The sequence below is a fragment of the Pristis pectinata genome, chromosome 6, assembly GCF_009764475.1.
Source record: "Pristis pectinata isolate sPriPec2 chromosome 6, sPriPec2.1.pri, whole genome shotgun sequence".
NCBI lineage: Eukaryota > Metazoa > Chordata > Chondrichthyes > Rhinopristiformes > Pristidae > Pristis > Pristis pectinata.
The window spans coordinates 78,568,557-78,586,814 of record NC_067410.1 but is presented as its reverse complement, the minus strand read 5'-3'; the positions used below and the strand labels follow the sequence as shown (position 1 = coordinate 78,586,814).

At 40.6% G+C, this 18,258-nt stretch overlaps 1 protein-coding gene across 2 annotated transcripts in view; it reads left to right on the top strand.

The window, feature by feature from the left end:
- si (sucrase-isomaltase (alpha-glucosidase)) overlaps positions 1-18,258 on the top strand; it is a 161,646-nt gene that overhangs the window by 24,247 nt on the left and 119,141 nt on the right. For both annotated transcript variants that reach the window (XR_007956451.1, XM_052017236.1), the window contains exons 5-8: positions 10,321-10,441; positions 10,543-10,652; positions 11,106-11,257; positions 14,516-14,687. Coding sequence is in view for 1 of the 2 variants with exons in the window: in XM_052017236.1 (XP_051873196.1) it covers positions 10,321-10,441; positions 10,543-10,652; positions 11,106-11,257; positions 14,516-14,687 (555 nt within the window). In the remaining variant the exon portion in view is untranslated. The remainder of the gene's footprint in view (positions 1-10,320; positions 10,442-10,542; positions 10,653-11,105; positions 11,258-14,515; positions 14,688-18,258) is intronic.

The window sequence follows — 18,258 nt, the reverse complement described above, 5'->3', positions numbered from 1 at the left end:
TTTCCCACTACTTTCCTCACCTGACCAGTCCATAGATATCTTCCTGCAGCCTATAACTTTCATCCTCATCATCCTGCTATTTTGGTATCTTTATAGATTCATAGAATTATAAAGTCCAGAAACAGGCCATATAGCCCAATTTGTCTATGCTGACCAAGGTTTTATAAAGTTGGAGCATTAGCTCCCTACTTCTGTATTTGATGCCCTGATTAATGAAGGACAGTACTCCATATGCCTTCCTAAGCACAATATATACCTATATTGCCATCTTCAAGAATCTATGCACTTGTATTCCGAGGTCCCTCTGTTCCTCACTACTTCCTACATTCATGGTGTATGTTCTAGCCTCACTGGTACTCCCAAAATACACCACTTTGCATTCGTCTGCATTAAACTCCATCTGCCATTTTTCAGCTTGTTTCACCTGCACACTAACAGTACGTTCCACACTATCAACAACTCAACCAGTCTTCATGACATCTGTAAACTTACTGTGCCTCCCACATCCGCGTCCATGTTGTTTGCTTATATTACAAACAGCGGGTCCCAGCACCAATCCTTGTGAGACACCGTGAGTCATGGGCATCTAATCACAAAATCAACCCTCTACTATCATCATCTGTCTTCTAATGTCAAGCCAGTTTTGGATCCAGTTTGCCAAATTGTCATGGATCGCATGGGCCCTAACCTTTTGAATCAGCCTCTCATGTGGGACCTTGTTGAAGGCCTTACTGAAGTCCATGTAAATCGCATCTATTGTACTACCCTCATTGGTTCACTTTGTTAGCTCTTCAAAGAATTTAATCAAATCAGACAAGATCTGCCCTTGATAAAGCCACGTTGGCTGTCTCTGATCAGTCCCCGCCTTTCTAACTGATCGTTAATCATCTCCCTCAGAATTTTTTCCTGTATCTTCTCTGCCACTGATGTTAGACTGACAGGTCTATAGGTACCAGGAGCAAAAACGAACTGCTGGATAAGGAGAAAAACAGTATTTGGCAGGGATGGGGAAGGTCTATAAGGGTATAAAAAATGTAGGGAGGCACTTGAAAAGAAAATTAGGAAGGCTGAGTGGGAACACCAAAAATCACTGGTAAACAGGATTAAGGTAAATCCAAAGGTGTTCTGTAAGTATTTTAAAGGCAAAAGAATAACCAGGGAATAAGTAGGGCCCATTAGGGAAAATGTGTGTGGAGCCAGATGGTATAGTTGAGATCCTAAATGAAGACTTTTCATTTGTATTCACAAAGGAAACGGACTTGGTAGTTGTAGAACTTGGTTAAGGGGTAGGTGAAACTCTGGTGCAGGTCTCCATAAATAAAAAGGAAGTGCTTGATGCCTCAGTGGGCTTAAAGGTGGATAAATCCCCAGGACTGGATGGGATTTATCCCAGGAGCTATGGGAGGCAAAGGAAGAGATTGTAGGGGCTCTGGCTGAAAATCTTAAATCCTTCCTGGACACAAGTAAGGTACCAGATGTCTGGAGGACAGCAAATAGATAGATATCTTTATCAGTCACAAGTACATCGAAACACACAGTGAAATATATCTTTTGTGTAGAGTGTGCTGGAGGCAGCCTGCAAGTATCACCATGTTTCCAGCATCAATATAACATGCCCACAACTTCCTAATCCGTACGTCTTTGGAATGTGGGAGGAAACTGGAGCACCCAGAGGAAACCCACGCAGACATGGGGAGAACATACAAACCCCTTACAGACAGTGGCCGGAATTGAATCTGGGTCGCTGGTGCTGTAATAGCATTACACTAAGAAAGGCAGCAGGGAAAATCCTGGTAATGATATAGACACAAGAGACTGCAGCTGCTGGAATCTGGAGCTAAAAACAAACTGGTGGAGGAACTCAGCAGGTCGAGCAGCATGTGTCGCGGGAAAGGAGTTGTTGATGTTTCAGGTCTAGACCTAGCATCAGGACTGAAGTAATGCAGGCTTTGACTATGCAGGCTTCCTGATCATGGCTCCTGATTTGAAGTTCAAACATTAACGTATACCAGTGGGAAAAAAAGACCATTGAATTTAGCCCTGAATTGCATGTAACCTTGCAACCACTAAAATTCCTGTTGACTGTTACCTTCTGCCAATATACCAGTTTTGATCTAACTTTCCATGTTCAGTGGTTCTGTGGACTTCTATCAGTCTGCTATCTGAGATCTTGTTTTCATAGAAAATATTCCTATTCACAATATTTTATGGAATCTCTCTTCTATGTGGACATGTGCCCATTAGAAATAGAATACTATGACCAACACATGTCTATCATTATGAAGTTTAATATGCAATATTTTTGGATCATGATCTCACTATTTTCTGTTATTGTTGTAAAAATAAATTTAAGTTTGACAGTTATGCAGAATATTACAGGTTCATTTCAACAATTTCAGTATGTTATTTAACCTATAACTTTATTATGCCAAGTACAAGTATTGGTAACAATCAACAACTTCATTTAAAATCTCAGTTACCATCTTATGGCAATCAAGTCCAAAAAAAAGTTCAATTGCAATCAATAGAAGTTCACTTTAAATAGTCCTTCCATGCACTTGATATATTAATTAATGCTTGTGCCTGGATTTGAGAATCAAATTTAAAATATACTTGCACCAACTGATACATGTGTGTTAATTTTCCTTCCTCGTGCTTCCAGAGAGAATTTTACCCACAGAGGATTCTTGTTGGGAACTTAGGCATTTACTGTACAGCAGTGTAAAGCTCAAAGTAAATGCTCCTGTGGTAACAATATTTACTTACGAGGAGAATAACTCAAAACTGCAAACAGATGATAAAATTAAAAGGAGAACCAGCTGGAAAAAGTCAGCAAGTCAGGTAACATTTGTGGAAGAAGAAACTGATTTAAAAGTTTCTTTCATGAGGATTTAAAAAAACTAGAGGTGTAAAACATCTTAATGATATGAGGGAAAAGGCAGTTATAATGGGACAAATAAAGAAACAAAAGATATCTACAGGATATAGGAATAAAAATAATTACCAACTTCTACTGTAAAAATAAGTGGAACCAGTAATTATCTGATGTAATTGACGCAGTGCTGTGTATGAATGACTGTAATCAAAGGATAAGTTCCTCTTACTTGTGTCTTCATTAAACTTCATTGGAACAGCATTAGAGGCAAATGACAGAGGTCAGAGGGAGAGTTGAACAGAAAGTAGAAGTGATGATAAGTAATAAATGAAAGCAATATTTACATTTTTCTAGATCCATTGAACAGACATAGATAATAGATAAAACTAAGATGTGCAAACTATTGAAAATTTTTGAAGAACTGCAAATGCTGGAAATCTGCAATAATAACAGAAAATGCTGAAAACACTCAATGGCACAGGCAGCATCTGTGGAAAGAGAAAAGAAGTAACATTTCAAGTTTGATTTCCTTCATCAGAACTGGTTCTGAAGAAGGGTCTTGGACCTGAACCATTTACACTGTATCTCTTTCCACAGATGCTGACTGTTTCCAGCATTCCATTGTTATGTGCAAAATATTACTGTTTAAATACAAATTAACTTAATTCTTGATATTGTAATGTTATAATTTTTTATCATTAGAAAATGAGAGGGACTTTTACCCATAACAGATGATGGTGCAGTAATGGTTATATATTGCATATTTTGATCATAAAACAAGTAGTACATGTTGCACAAAAGCTCCAATATTATTTTGCACTCTGTTTAATTAATTAGTTACTTCTGCACTTTGTACCTGTGTTAAAGTCCAGAGAACTTTAGTCTCTTGTTTATCATTTTAACTGTGCTGACGAATTAGGTATGATAGTTTCTTTTTGAATGGTGTATATTAATAGGAAATGCATCATGCACTTTGTGTTTATGAAATGAATTTGATGAGAAGGTAGATAACTGGTCAATATAATTAGGGCTCATCTAGTATGGAAAGGGAAGTGATAATAAGTAAAGGACAAATTGGGAAAATAAAATTAACAGTTTGTTCCTCAGAGAAAAGGGATATAAATAATGGGATTTTCTAGAGATCAGGGTGAGGATTAACATATGAACAAACTGAACTTTTGTGAATAAGATACATTATCAACATCTTTTTAAAAATGGGAACCATGATTGTGAAGAAGGCTATAAGTTACTGCAGTGGAAAGGCAGACTAACAGACTGTGCAGGTAAAAGAGGGATCTGAAAAAACTTGGTATGATTTCTGGCACCTGTCTGAAAGAAATGAGGTAAAAATGGCAGTGATGCATATTATCTAAATTAACTGCTAATTCTACACTTTTATCCTCCAAGCCCATCATTTCAAAGCAAGTTTCATGCTGCATCAGTGCTGAGACTGGTGCCTAGACTAGGAATCCAGCCAAGCAACCCTATTGCCCCCACCCCCGTCCACTTCACCACCACCAGCTGTAACTCCGGTTCCCTAGCCCCTAACATAATGCAGGTGTACTCTTCTGGCTGTGAGAAGCTCCCATCCTAATACTCTTGAGCTGTTTAGATCAGGAATGCCCATATTAGGTCAATACTTTATTTACTGTAGGTTTAAAACACCAATGGGACCCACTTGTGTACACTGTACTGGAAGTTCAGCTGACATTTATTGGCTTTTGTTTATCATTCCTAAATGGTGCAAGACTATCTTCTTCAAGTTGACACTTCCCTTTGGTGTCTGATTGAATGGAGACCCCTGATGATTATTGCACATTTCTTGAGATTGTAAAATGGAAGCTGCTTCACTGCTGCACTCAAGTTGTGATAGGAATACAATTTTGGTATAGTGGCCACTTGAAAATGAAGGAATGCCACTTCAATATTAGGTCAATGGGATAAGATTAAAATTTTGATTGAAAGAAAAATTGTAACAGTGACTAAATTGGAAGTCAAGAGGTGCAAGCTGCTGTTTTTTAAAAATCTGTACATTGTTATTTGGTTAAAGATTTTCAATGCCTCTTGTTTTAAAGTTTGGGCTCAACAGCTTCCCTACTGCCCTGAGAAGCCCTGTGCTCTGCGGTGACAATGAAACTATCAACACATAGCAGAGAGCAGCCAGACGACTGCTCCTCGTGCTGACTGTCAGCATTAGTTCTTCAGTATCATTTCAGCTATTAAACCACCTCACACTTTTAACAAGGCAGTTTAATGGTTGGAGAGCACAGATTCAATTTGCAGAACTATTTTTCGAAGCAGCTATGTTTTATGCCTCATTATCCCATTCATTTTGTAGATCCATCCATTAGGAAATTAAATTAGTGAGGTACGAAGTTTTCCATGTCAAGTGTAAAAAATGTTTTCTGTTCAGTAATGTGCTGTTGCAAGCAAAAGCAGGTCAGAATGACCTAACTTGAACAATCAATTCAAAAATGGGAAGCATCAAATATTGTGAATTGACATGCAGCAAACTGCAAAATTATCTTTACTGAAATTTCAAATGGACCTGACAAAGTTGGTCAGAATGATATAGACTGATTATTATAATAATAATTGTATTTGACTGTCTATCTAAATAATTGTCAAGAGAATTATGTCATGCATTGTAGTTAATGTTACTAAAAGCAGCATTTTTTATTCATTCATGGAATGTGGAATCACTGGCAATGTCATCACATATTGTCCTTTCCTCTTTGCCCTTGGATTGAGATGCTAGTTAAGAGTGGGTCTGGAGTCGCATAGAGGCCAGATTGGGCAAAGATGACAGATGCCTTCCTTAAAGGACATCAGTGAACCAGATGGGTTTATAGAGCATAAGAACAAAAAGAATGCTGAAAACACTCAGCAGATCATGCAGCACCTATGAAAAGAGAAACAGAGTTAAATTTTCAGGTTGAACATTAATTCTGTTTGCCTTTGCTCAGGTACTGGCTGACTTGCTGAGGTTTTTCCAGCATTTTGTTTTTTTTATTTCAGATTTCCAACAAGTGTTGGGATTTTTAACAACAGTCTGGTAGTTTCTTGGTTACTTATGCTGATAACAGTTTTTGAATTCTTGATTTATTTCGTTACTTGAAGTTAAGTTCCCCAGCTGCCAAGCTAGGAGAATCAAGGATCAATGGTCCATACCTCTGGATGCTAGTTTAGTGACTACGTGGGTGGTGAATAGTTGGAATTCTCTACCATGGAGGGTTATGGAGACAAGATAATTGGGGATAATTAAGTAGGACGTTGATAATTTTTTTGTAAGGTCAGGTAATTGAGGGCCGCAGGGAACTGGTACAAAAGAGGAGTTAAGGCCAGGGGGCAGATAAGCCATGATCAGGTTGAATGGCAAGATAGTCTTGAGGCTGAGTGGCCTATTCCTGCTTTGATTTTCTTATGTTTTATGATGCCATACCTGATCAGTGTTACAAATGCACAGAAGACAGAAGAGACCTGATCAATACCTAACATCAGGTCCTTGTGACATTTGAGCCATCGACACCAATTAAAGCAGTAGAGGGGTGGCGCTAGGGGCTGTTGAGAATAGAAATGGCAGACATAGGGTGATGAGGGCTTTCTGCAAAAGCGTAGCTCGTGGCTTTGATGAGGAAATGTGGAGCTTGCAACGAATGAAAGCCATGTGTTGCTAAAAATGTTATTGAGCAGAGTACACACCCAGTTCATTCAGTGATTCTGCTTCGAGATTGATAGAGATTGTTGCTTAATGCATTTGGGAGTGTGGTGCCTTGAATAGTGGGTGAGGAAGATGGTGCAGTAGGTGTATATGGCCTTGAACATGGATTCAAGGCCCTTAACCATGAATTTGACCACATTGAAGATTTAGTAGCACTTCACCTAGGTCTGGATCTTTTCATCTCTAACTGCCAACGGGACATTAACTGTGTTGACTTCACCACTCCCCTCACTTATTCCAACCTCATCCCCTCTGAGTGCACTGCCCTCCACTCTCTCTGTACCAATCCCAACCTCACCATCAAACACGGAGACAAGGGTAATGCTGTCGTAGTCTGGCGGACTAACCTCTACCTTGCCCAGCCCGGACGGCAGCTCTTGGACACCTCCTTTTATGTACCCCTTAACCAGGACCCGACATCAGGCTATCATCTCCTCCACCGTCACTGACCTCATCACCTCCGGAGATCTCCCCTCCATAGCCTCCAACCTCATTGTTCCCCAATCCCGCACTACCCATTTCTACCTCCTACCCAAGATCCACAAACCTAACTGCTTCAGTAGGCCCATTGTCCCTGCCTGCTCCTGCCCCGCTGAACTCGTGTCTTCGTATCTCAACTCTATCTTGTCCCCCTTGGTCCAATCCCTTCCCACCTACATCCATGACACTTAGGATGCTCTTGACCACTTCAACAATTTTCAGTTCCCTGGCCTGTCTGCCTCATTTTCACTATGGATGTCAAGTCCCTGTACACTTCCATCCCCCATTAGGAAGGCCTCAAGGCTCTCCGCTTCTTTCTCGACAACAGACCCAACCAGTTTCCCTCCACCGCCCTCCTCCATCTGGCAGAACTGGTACTCGCTGTTAATGTATCTTTTGGGTCCTCCCACTTTCCAAAGGTGTAGCCATGGGCACTCGGATGGGCCCTAGCTATGCCTGCCTTTGTGTCAGCTATGTAGAACAGTCCATGTTCCAAGCCTACACCGGTAACGCTCCCCAACCCTTTCTCCACTACATTGACGACTGCGTTGGGGCTGCTTTCCGAACCCACGCTGAGCTTGTCAATTTCATCAACTTCGCCACCAACTTCCACCCTGCCCTCAATTTACTTGGTCCATCTCTGACACCTCTCTCCCCTTTCTGGATCTCTCTGTCTCCATCTCCAGAGACAGATTATCTACTGACATCTTTTCCAAACAGACTGATTCCCACAGTTACCTTGACTACACCTCTTCCCATCCTGTCACTTGCAAGGATGCAATCCCCTTCTCCCAGTTCCTCCATCTCCACCATATCTTCCCATGATGAGGCTTTCCATTCCAGGACATCTGAGATTTCCTTTTTTTTTCAGAAAACAGGGATTTCCCTCCACTACTATCAATGCTATCCTCCTCCATTTCTTGCACATCTACCCGCATTCCATCCACCCCCCCCCCCCCCCCCCCGACGTAGCAGGGATAGGGTTCCCTTTGTCCTCACCTATCACCCCACAAGCCTCTGTATTCGATGTATCATTCTCCGCAACTTCCGCCATCTCCAATGGATCCCACCAGGTACATCTTCCCCTCCCCTCCCCTCTCCGCTTTCCACAGGGATCGCTCACTCTGTGACTCCCTTGTCCGCTCATCTCTCCCCACCGATCCCGCTCTAGGCACTTAATCCTGCAAGTGCAGTGAGTGTTACACCTGCCCCTGCACGTCTTCCCTCACCACCATTCAGGGCCCTAAACAGTCCTTCCAGGTGAGGCAGTGCTTCACATATGAATCCATCGGTGTCATTGATTGTATCCAGTGCTCCTGGTGCTCCCTCCTCTACATTGGTGAGACCCGACACAGATTGGGGGGGTCGTTTTGTCAAGTGCCTTAACTCTGTCCGCCAGAACAGCCAGGATGTCCTGGTGGCCAGCCATTTTAATTCCACTTCCCATTCCCACACTGACATGTCTGTCCTCTACTGCCAAGCTGAGGCTAAACGCAGATTAGAGGAACAACACCTCATATTCCATCTTGGTAGTCTCCAACCTGACAGCATCAACATCTGGTAACCCCTCCCCCCTGTTGTTTTCCCTTATCCCTCTGGCCCCTTTACCCCTTCTCTTTCCCCTCCCCTGCCTCACGACTTACCTATCACCCACAGCTTCCTCCCTCTGGTTCCCCACCTCCTTCCCATTATTCCATGGTCTACTGTCCTCTCCTATCAGATTCCATCTTGTTCAGCCCTTTGCCTCTTCCACCTACCACCTCCCAGTTCCTCGCATCATTCCCACTTCTTTCCACACACGCCCCCCCCCCGCCCCCCCACAACTCCACCACCGATCTACCTTCCTCCCCTCACCAGGATTCACCTATCACCTGCCAGCTTGTGCTCCTCCCCCTCCCCTTTTATCCTGGCTTCTGCCCTCTTCCTTTCCAGTCCTAATGAAGGGTCTCGGCCCGAAACATCGTCTGTTCATTTCCATCCATTGACGGTACCTGGCCTGCTGAGTTCCTCCAGCATTTTGTGTGCGTTACTTCACCTAGGTCTTCTGATTTGGTACTTGTTATTGACCATCTCAACAACTATCTGGGAGTTTGATCCTTGAGTTTCCAGGACACATTCGGAGAGAGCATGTTCTCTCCAAGATATTAGAGACCTGTCACTCACATCACAAGCCACCATGATGTACTTCCCCACATCAGAATGTTTGCAACATTCACTCCATTATGTGTGCCATCCAGAATGCACCTTAAAGATGTGTAGGTGGTTTTAGTAAGTGCAGTCTAACTTTATTTTGTGCTAGTAATTCTCAGTCCAGGTCTTTGCAGCAACTCAGCAGTGTGGTTAGAGCTGGCTACCAGCAGCATTCAAGTTAATCAGCAGGCAACATAATGGCACTACATTGCTTGCATTGAAGATGGTGGCCATGGGTTACTGCAATGCTCATGCTTATTTGCGGAGGTTATTGTCATTTAGCTGATTGGCTTTTGCACAGGAAATATTTTAGGGATCCAAGTAAAGCAGTGATTAAAGGCAATCTGGGGTCTGTGTGGGTAATGCACTCAGCTGTGTATTGCTATAGTTATGGTCTCTATACAGAATGTCCCAGTGTCCAAACCTAAAAATGTAAGTTAGACTAGTTGATTCAAAGTCAAATCAAGTACAAAAATTAAAATAAAAAGCAGATTGGGGGAAAAATATGGAAAGGATGAGTGAAAAAATATCTTAGAGCAGGATAAAATTTCGGCACAACATTCTGGGCTGAAGGGCCTGTACTGTGCTGGAGTGTTCTATGTTCTAAAACATTGCTTATGCTTTTTGAAAAGATTTCAAATAATTAGAAGAGATATTCATTCTTATAATTTTTAGTGTCAATGAGTTTATTTGGCTTATTAAGATTCATCAAAACATTAAAAAAAAATAAGCCTAGGCTTAAAAGTTCACTCTCTGTAGTGTGTCTAGAGCATGGTTGTGATATTTGTGTGGGAATTTTACAACCTGCAGTACATTGAACAGTGAGCCAGACAGCAAGATGCCTTTTTTCTCCCTCTCAAGGCTTACAGAGAATGACACAGGCAATAATCTAGCCTGTTGGTGGGCTTCTATGCTTGTTTCTAGTTTTAGTAATTTTTAGTACCTTTTTAGTTTGCTGTTTCGTTTTTCATGTACAGAATAATGAGTGTCATTAACGATGCTATTATTTCTGCAGTGAACTCCGGCCTACCCTCTTCCATTTTCCTTTCCATAGAAAGACTGCGAAGCCCGAGGCTGTTGCTGGAAACCAGTGACAAGTGGAAATGGCCCTTGGTGCTATTTTGCTTCAAACATTGGATACAGAGTTCAGGAAAGCCCAAGGAAAACTCCAAGAGGTCTGAAGTGCAGCTGAAATGATTTGTCTATCTGCTTTTATCACAAGATGTGAATGATTTTATTGATGAGTGCATTTAACCAGGATCTTATTTTGAAACAGGATTTGAAACTCAGTTGAATCGATTGCATTCTCCCTCCCTTTATGGAAAGGATATTGAAACGTTGCTATTGACTGCAGAAATGCAGACCACAAATCGCTTTCGATTCAAGGTTGGCGTGGTTTTCTAGAGAACTGAAACCCTGTTGTTTCTTATTACCAGCCTTATATTCTAACTACCCAATGAATGATCAGCACAGCATTCTTTTAATATGGATTTTATCAGTTACTTTTTGACCTTGACATAGTCAGAAACTTAAGTAATGTTTTTAATTTGTTAGAACATGTTTACTTCAACAGCTGTAAGTAGACTTTCTTTTAATTTGGTCTTAATGGATAACACTGAATACACATTTGACCAAGATATAATAGAATGTGTTACAATACTAATTTTTCACTCAACTAATTAATATCTGATTCTCAACAAAACAAGGTACTAAAACCATTAATTAAAAGTATTGTTTTGTTATTATTAGATTGCTATCTCAGTGAATAGACTTGTTTTAGATCTCTTTAGTTTGTTCTTCTAATAGACAACTTGTTATTTTGTTGACTGTCATGCTAAGATTACAGATGCTAAGAAACGTCGGTATGAAGTTCCACATGAAAACATTAAACCATTTAAGGGCCCTGCAACATCAAATCCTAATTATGAAGTTGAAATTAAGCAGAATCCTTTTGGAATTGTGGTCACCAGAAAGTCCAGCAGAACTGTTCTGTAAGCAATTTTTTTGCCAATGCATGTAATAATTTTTGGCATAGTCTATTACTAACACACACTGTATTGCATAAATATGACATTCCTCTGTCTACTGTTTTTATTTTATGGTAATAAGAAACAATATATAGTAATAAATTTTATACAGATGTTTTTATGTTATCAAGTTTTCTATCACAATTTCAAGGCAAAAGTGTAGACATTCTGTGGTATGTTTTCCAAAGCTCCACCTGTATTTACATGTTCTCTTGTTCATGGTCCCTCATGTTTAATCTCCACTTTCGCCTTCTCTGCTCATGCTTTCTCATCTCCATTGCCTTTCCTATAAATTCAGAGCATTAATCCTCTGTGAAGAGCAAAAACTTCCCAGCCTTTGGTCTTGCATGATTTTTAAACTCCTCAACTGATTACCAATCCCTTCCTCCATTGTTGTTCTCCCAACCACATCACCCCAATAATCAGGTTGAATTACATTGTTCTCTCATTAAGTCCTAGCACTTCCACTGCTCCCCCCCCCCCCCCCAAGTCACTATTCTGCAACATGGAACATCGTTTTATTCCTCCATAAGCAATTTGACCATTTTCCCTCTTTGCAAAAATGGCATTTCTGCATCACAGATTCACATGATGGCCATTTAGCAAGATTGTTCCATTGTAATTATGATACAAGATAAATGATAAGCTAAATATTACCAGACTATAAATTCCAAAAGCTGATCATGCAAGATTTGAAAGAAAGAAATTCCTTTACGTTAATATTTTAGAAGGTTTTAAAAATAGCACACTTATCAGTAACCTTAGAAATACAATTACCATGCCATAATTGAGGAAAATGAAACTATCCCTATAGATTAGAATTTATTAATGGGTGAATTGAGGTGCTACCCCACAAAGTCTAGAATGTCCATTAGTTTGCATTGATTTCAGCATGGAAATCTTGTTGAAATTGACCAAGTCAGCACAAAAGAAAGTTGCATTTTAAATTATGTTTCTTTGATCTTTAATGCTGATTTTGAAAAAAGAACATGTAGGAAGGCAGCTCTGACTTAAAAACAACTGGCCTTGTTGTTGGATCTAAGTAATCAGCATGACATATTTCTACCAATTATGCTTGTTTTAAAAGGGTCTTTAAATGAGCTTGTTTATCTCAGGCACACAGGCATTAGTGAGCAGGTTTAAAAAAATACTAATTAGCATACACAATTGAAACTAATAAAATGTTCAGTATAGTTTAGAGCAATTTCCAGTAATTAAAATTTAGTTACTCACAAGTGGAAGACTAGACATTCTAATTAAAATGCTTCTTTTCTGTACTCAATTTATTTTCTGCTATATTAATAGAACTCATTACCAGTCTTAAAAATGCCAATGAATTTTGCAAAAAAAAAGTGAACCACTGTGATCCAATCAGTTGACCAATTAGACAGTTATTAGAAATTTTTTCCAGTGAATATGCAAATAAAAGTGAAATTGTGGTGCAGATCCTCATTAAAAAGGTGAAGGAGTTGGTCTTTAAATGACTCCAACATGTCAGATATGGACTTGCCCAATCTACTCTCCCTAATAACTTGTAATTTACCACCCCCCAATTTAACTCTTTCCCTTGAAGTCTAGGCTTATCCTTATTCATAACTATCTGAAATCTTAAGGAGTTTTTGTAATCACTGTTCCCAAAATGCTCTCCCATTGAATCCCCAGTCACCTGGCCAGGATTATTTCCCAGTACTAGGTCTAGTATGGCCTCTCCTCCAGCTGGACTATCTGCATACTGTTTCAAGAAACCCTCTTGGATGCACAACAAATTCCACCCTATGTAAGCCTCTTCTACTGAGGAAGTCCTAGTCAATACTGTGGCAGTTGAAGTCTACCACTATGACAACTCTGTTGCTTTTGCATCTTTCCATAATCTGCCTATGCATCTGCTCCCCCATTTCCTGGCAGCTACTGGGAGGCCTATACTATAACCCCATCAGAGTAATTGCACCTTTCTTTGAGTTCTACCCATATTGCCTCAGAGGATGAGCCCTCCAGTATGTCCTTTCTGAGTGCAGCTGTGATATTCTCCCTGATTAGTAATGCAACTCCTCCACCTCTTTTACATTCCTCTTTATCATGTCTGAAACATCAAACTCCTGGAACAATGACTGCCAGTCCTGTCTGCCTCTCCTTAATGGCCACAACATCATAGTTCCATACTGATCCAGGCTCGAAGTGATCTGCCTTAGCCATAATACTCCTTGCATTGAAATAAACACACTTTAGCCCATCAGTCCCACTGTGCTCAATTATTTGGTCCTGTTTGTCTTCCCTATCAGGCTTACTTTGTCTAACCCCTACCTTCTCGTCAATCCTTTCACCTGCTGCCCTGTTACTATGGTTCCCACCCCATTGCCATGCTAGTTTAAACCCTCCCAAGTGGCACTAGCAAACCTCCCTGCAACAACATTGGTGGTCCTCCAGTTTAGGTGCAACCCGTCCTTGTTGTACAGCTCCCACCTGTTCTGGAAAAGAGCCAGTGATCCATGTGCCTGAAGCCCTCCCTCCTCCACCAGCTCCTTAGCCAGCTGCACTATGTTCGTATTCCTTGCCTTGCTTTGACCTATGATTTAGATTAATTAAATGCTGCCATTAATTTAAGAAGTACCAATTAGTTTTATAATCAACAAGACAAGCTAAAGTGAGGCAAGGAAGATATTAGAATTTCCACGTCAAACCTTTTTTGACCTTTGCACAGAGGATTAAGGAGCCCTATTTAACCCCTACCTCTGCTGTATTTATAAGAGGACATATGGTATGGTGAACAGTGTTAAATGAGCATGTGTTTGTGGATACTGTATTTCCCAATAATAATGTTATGTTCTGAATATTTTAATTATCTTTGAATTCAATTATTTTACCCAGCATGTGGCATAGCATCAAGTAAATACTTTACTAACTCAAAAGCATTCAGCCTCACCAGTTGGAAGCTAGATTTTTGTTTACATTTCTATTTGAACCTGATGATTAATAACTCAAACCACATGGAACAAAATATTAAGAACAAAAGTAAAGTGAATTTTCTACAAACTTAAATTATTTCTTCCACAGATTAATTTTATTAAAATACTGAGGTATTTAGTATTGATTGATCATAAATGAATAGAGTGTGTGTGTGTGTGTGTGTGTGTGTGTGTACGTGCACACGTGCACATTTTGCTGTCCTGATGCTTCGGTGGTACATCATGCAGAGTAGAAGAATAATGGCATTTCTTTTTCTAGGTTTGATACTTCAGTAGGACCCCTGCTGTTTGCTGATCAGTATTTACAAATAACTGCCAAACTTCCCAGTCACAACATCTATGGACTAGGAGAGCATGTTCATAAACACTTTCGCCATGACACTAATTGGAAGACCTGGCCTATCTTCACCAGAGATGCATTTCCTAATGGGGTATGAAAGCATTCTTCATGCCAGTTTCATTTTATGTGATGCCATCAGGGAGTTTCACCTGTCATTTAAAAACAAACTGTGTTTATTTTCTTTTCCTGCTGATGGAACAATTTGTCAGTTCCACTGCAAAGAATGTTCCAAATTTAGTGGAAGTGATGTAGTGTTAAAAATTCTTGTATGTCCTCATAAGTATAGGTCCCTGAATAAGAAGACCATGAGATCAAGCCACACTTTACATAATATAAGTTAATGGGTTAGTGCACGATTAGAGTATTCTGCATTGTTGGAGGCGCTGTCCTTTTTGTTTTGAGATGTTGAACTGAGGCACACTGCATTCTCTCAAAGTGGGCACAAGAAATCTCATGGCATTATTCGAAGAAGGTCACAGTTTCCTTGGACAGCATTTATCCTTCAACAGCACCTCTAAAGTAGATGAATTTATCATTTATTTATTTCTTCTTCAGTCATAGTGTAAACAAATTAGCTGCTTCATAACCCTGTGTTATAAGAGTGACTAATCTTGAAGAGTGATTCATTGGCTGGTAAGTACTCAGGACATCCTGAAATGGTGATTGCCACAATATAAATGCATGTCCTTCCTTCCATTGCAGAACATATGCAAAATATTTCAACATGAAAAAGCATTAAATAGAATAGGTAGTTGGTAATAGAATTTGTTCTTCAATATGAAGTGGTTAATGGATAGATGGAACGTGGATGACTTATTTTATTTAGAACTGCCCAAGGTACATTTTATTGTTTAGTTTTATTCCTTCCTGCAGTCATCACCTTGACAATTGCGCTTCTTGTTTTTTTTTCTCCTATGACTGTGCCTCAGGTTGAGGTATAATAATAGAAGCAGTAATGCTTTTCCAGTGCCTTCCCTAGGAGAATATTCAATAAGCATGAGCTCAGTCAACAAAAAGAAAAACCTCTTGTATTTTTACAGGATCTTTGCTGGAACATTTTGCATGTTGATTCACAACAGTGTGAGGGGAGAAAATAGATGGCAAGCTGAAGATATTAAGACGGATGATCAAAAGCTTAGTTAAAGGCTTGGGGGACAAGATTTAGAACTGTAATGTATGCTTTTTGGGTGCTTCTGCTTCTGTTTTGGTTGCCAAATGGAAATAGAACACACATGCACATTTGTGGAACAAGTCACACTGAATGAAATGGAGGCACTAGCCTGCTGGAAGTATGCATCATCAGTGAACTTGACATTAATTAGTGTGCAATACTGATTAGACATTAGCACTGACATTGTAAAGCTCAATGTTTCAGTCAGTGACCTCTGCCTGTTGGAACACAGGCTCTGCAGTGTAAAGAGCATTTCCTCCTCCATCCCCAACATTCACCAACAATGGTATTTAAAAGTCACTAGTTTATTTATTTTAGTAGCATTAGACAGTACCATAGCAGTATGCATCTGGGATTAGTTTTATGTTTGGAGTGCCAGATGTGGGGACGCTGGGAGGCTACCAGCCTCCCCGAGGACTACATCTGCGCAAAGTGCATTGAGATGCGGCTCCTCAGGGGTCATGTTAGGGATCTGGAGCTGCAGCTCGATGACCTTCAGCTGATTAGGGAGATCCTATCAAAAATCGGTATCTCATTTTAGATTCTGTTGGAGAGGATGACCCGACAGAGGAAGACAACGGCAAACGGAACTTTGGCACTGTGCCGGGTGCTGTGGTCTAGTAGGCAAGGAGAAATGCAGTGGTTATTGGGGATTCTATAGTGAGGGGAACAGATGAGAGATTCTGCGAACCCGCTAACAATACCCGGATGGTGTGTTGCCTCCCTGGTGCCAGGGTATGGGATGTCTCGGACTGGGTCCAGAATATTCTGAGGGGAGAAGGTGATCAGCCAGAAGTCTTGGTACATGTAGGTACCAATGACGTAGGTAGAAAAAGAGAGGAGGTCCTGAAGGAAGGGTACAAGGAGCTAGGAAGAAGGTTGAGAAGCAGGACCTCCAGGGTAGTAATCTCAGGATTACTACCTGTGCCACGTGCTAATGAAAGTAAGACTAGCAAGATCAGGTAGATGAATGTGTGGCTGAGTAACTGGTGCAGGGGGCAGGGCTTCAAATTCTTGGATCATTGGGACCTTTTTTGGGAGAGATATGACCTATTCACAAAGGATGGGTTACACCTGAACTCCAAGGGGCCCAGTATCCTGGCGGGTATGTTTAATATAGCTGTTGGGGAGGGTTTAAACTAATTTGGCAGGGGGAAGGAAACCAGGTTGTTAGGATAGAGGAAGAGGTATATTGGAACAAGTCCAAGACAGTGTGCAGTGAAGATGGTAAGAAGGACAGGCAGGTGAAAAGACAGGATAATTTGCTGAACAATAGAAATACAGTGAAATTGGTAGCAGATACTAGTCTAAATGTACTATATTTAAATGCACGTAGCATTAGGAATAAAGTGGATGACCTAGTGGCACAGCTACAGATTAAAAAATATGACATTGTGGCAATCACCGAGTCATGGCTTAATGACGGATGTGATTGGGAACTGAATGTCCAGGGGTACACAGTGTATAGGAAAGATAGGCGGGTAGGCAGAGGGGCTGGTGTGGCCCTGATGATTAGTAATGATATAAAATCAATATAACGAAGAAGAAGTGGAATCCTTATCGGTGGAGCTAAGAAATGCAAGGGTAAAAGGACAATAATAGCAGTGATATATAGACCCCCTAACAGCAGCCGGGATGTGGACTATAAGTTACAGTTAGAAATAGAAAAAGCGTGTCAGAGAGACAACGTCAAGATAATTATGGGGGATTTTAACATGAAGGTGTATTGGGAAAGCCAGGAAGGCAGTGGATGTCAGGAGAGCGAGTTTGTGGAATGTCTACGGGCTGGCTTTTTGGAGCAACTTGTTGATGAGCCCACCAGGGGATCAGCTGTTTTGGATTGGGTGCTGTGTAACGAACTGGAGGTGATTAGGGAACTAAAGGTAAAGGAATCATTAGGAACTAGCAATCACAATATGATTGAGTTTAGTTTCAAATTTGAAAAGGAGAAGCTGATAGCAGGTGCATCAATTTTTCAGTGGAACAAAGGAAATTACAGTGGCTTGAGAGAGGAACTGGCCCAAATCGATTGGAAAAGTAATCTAGTTGGAGGGACGGCAGAGCAGAAATGGATGAAATTCCTACAAGAAATAAGGAAAATGCAGGATAGATATGTTCCGAGAAAAAAGGTTATGAATTGAAAAATGGCACAAATGTGGATAATGAGAGAGGTTAAGGCTCAAATAAAAGCAAAAGGGAGGGCATACAAGGAAGCAAAAATTAGTGGGAAAACAGAAGACTGGGAAACTTTTAAAAACCTGCAGAAAGAAACTAAGAAAGTCATTAGGAAAGATAAGATGGATTAGGAAAGGGAGTTGGCAGATAACATTCAAAAGGATACTAAGAGTTTTCTTAAATATATGAAGAGTAAAAGAGAGACACGGGTTGATATAAGACCAATTGAAAACGGTGCAGGAGAGATTATAATGGATAACAAAGAGATGGCAGAGGAACTAAATGAGTATTTTGCATCGGTCTTCACTGTGGAGGA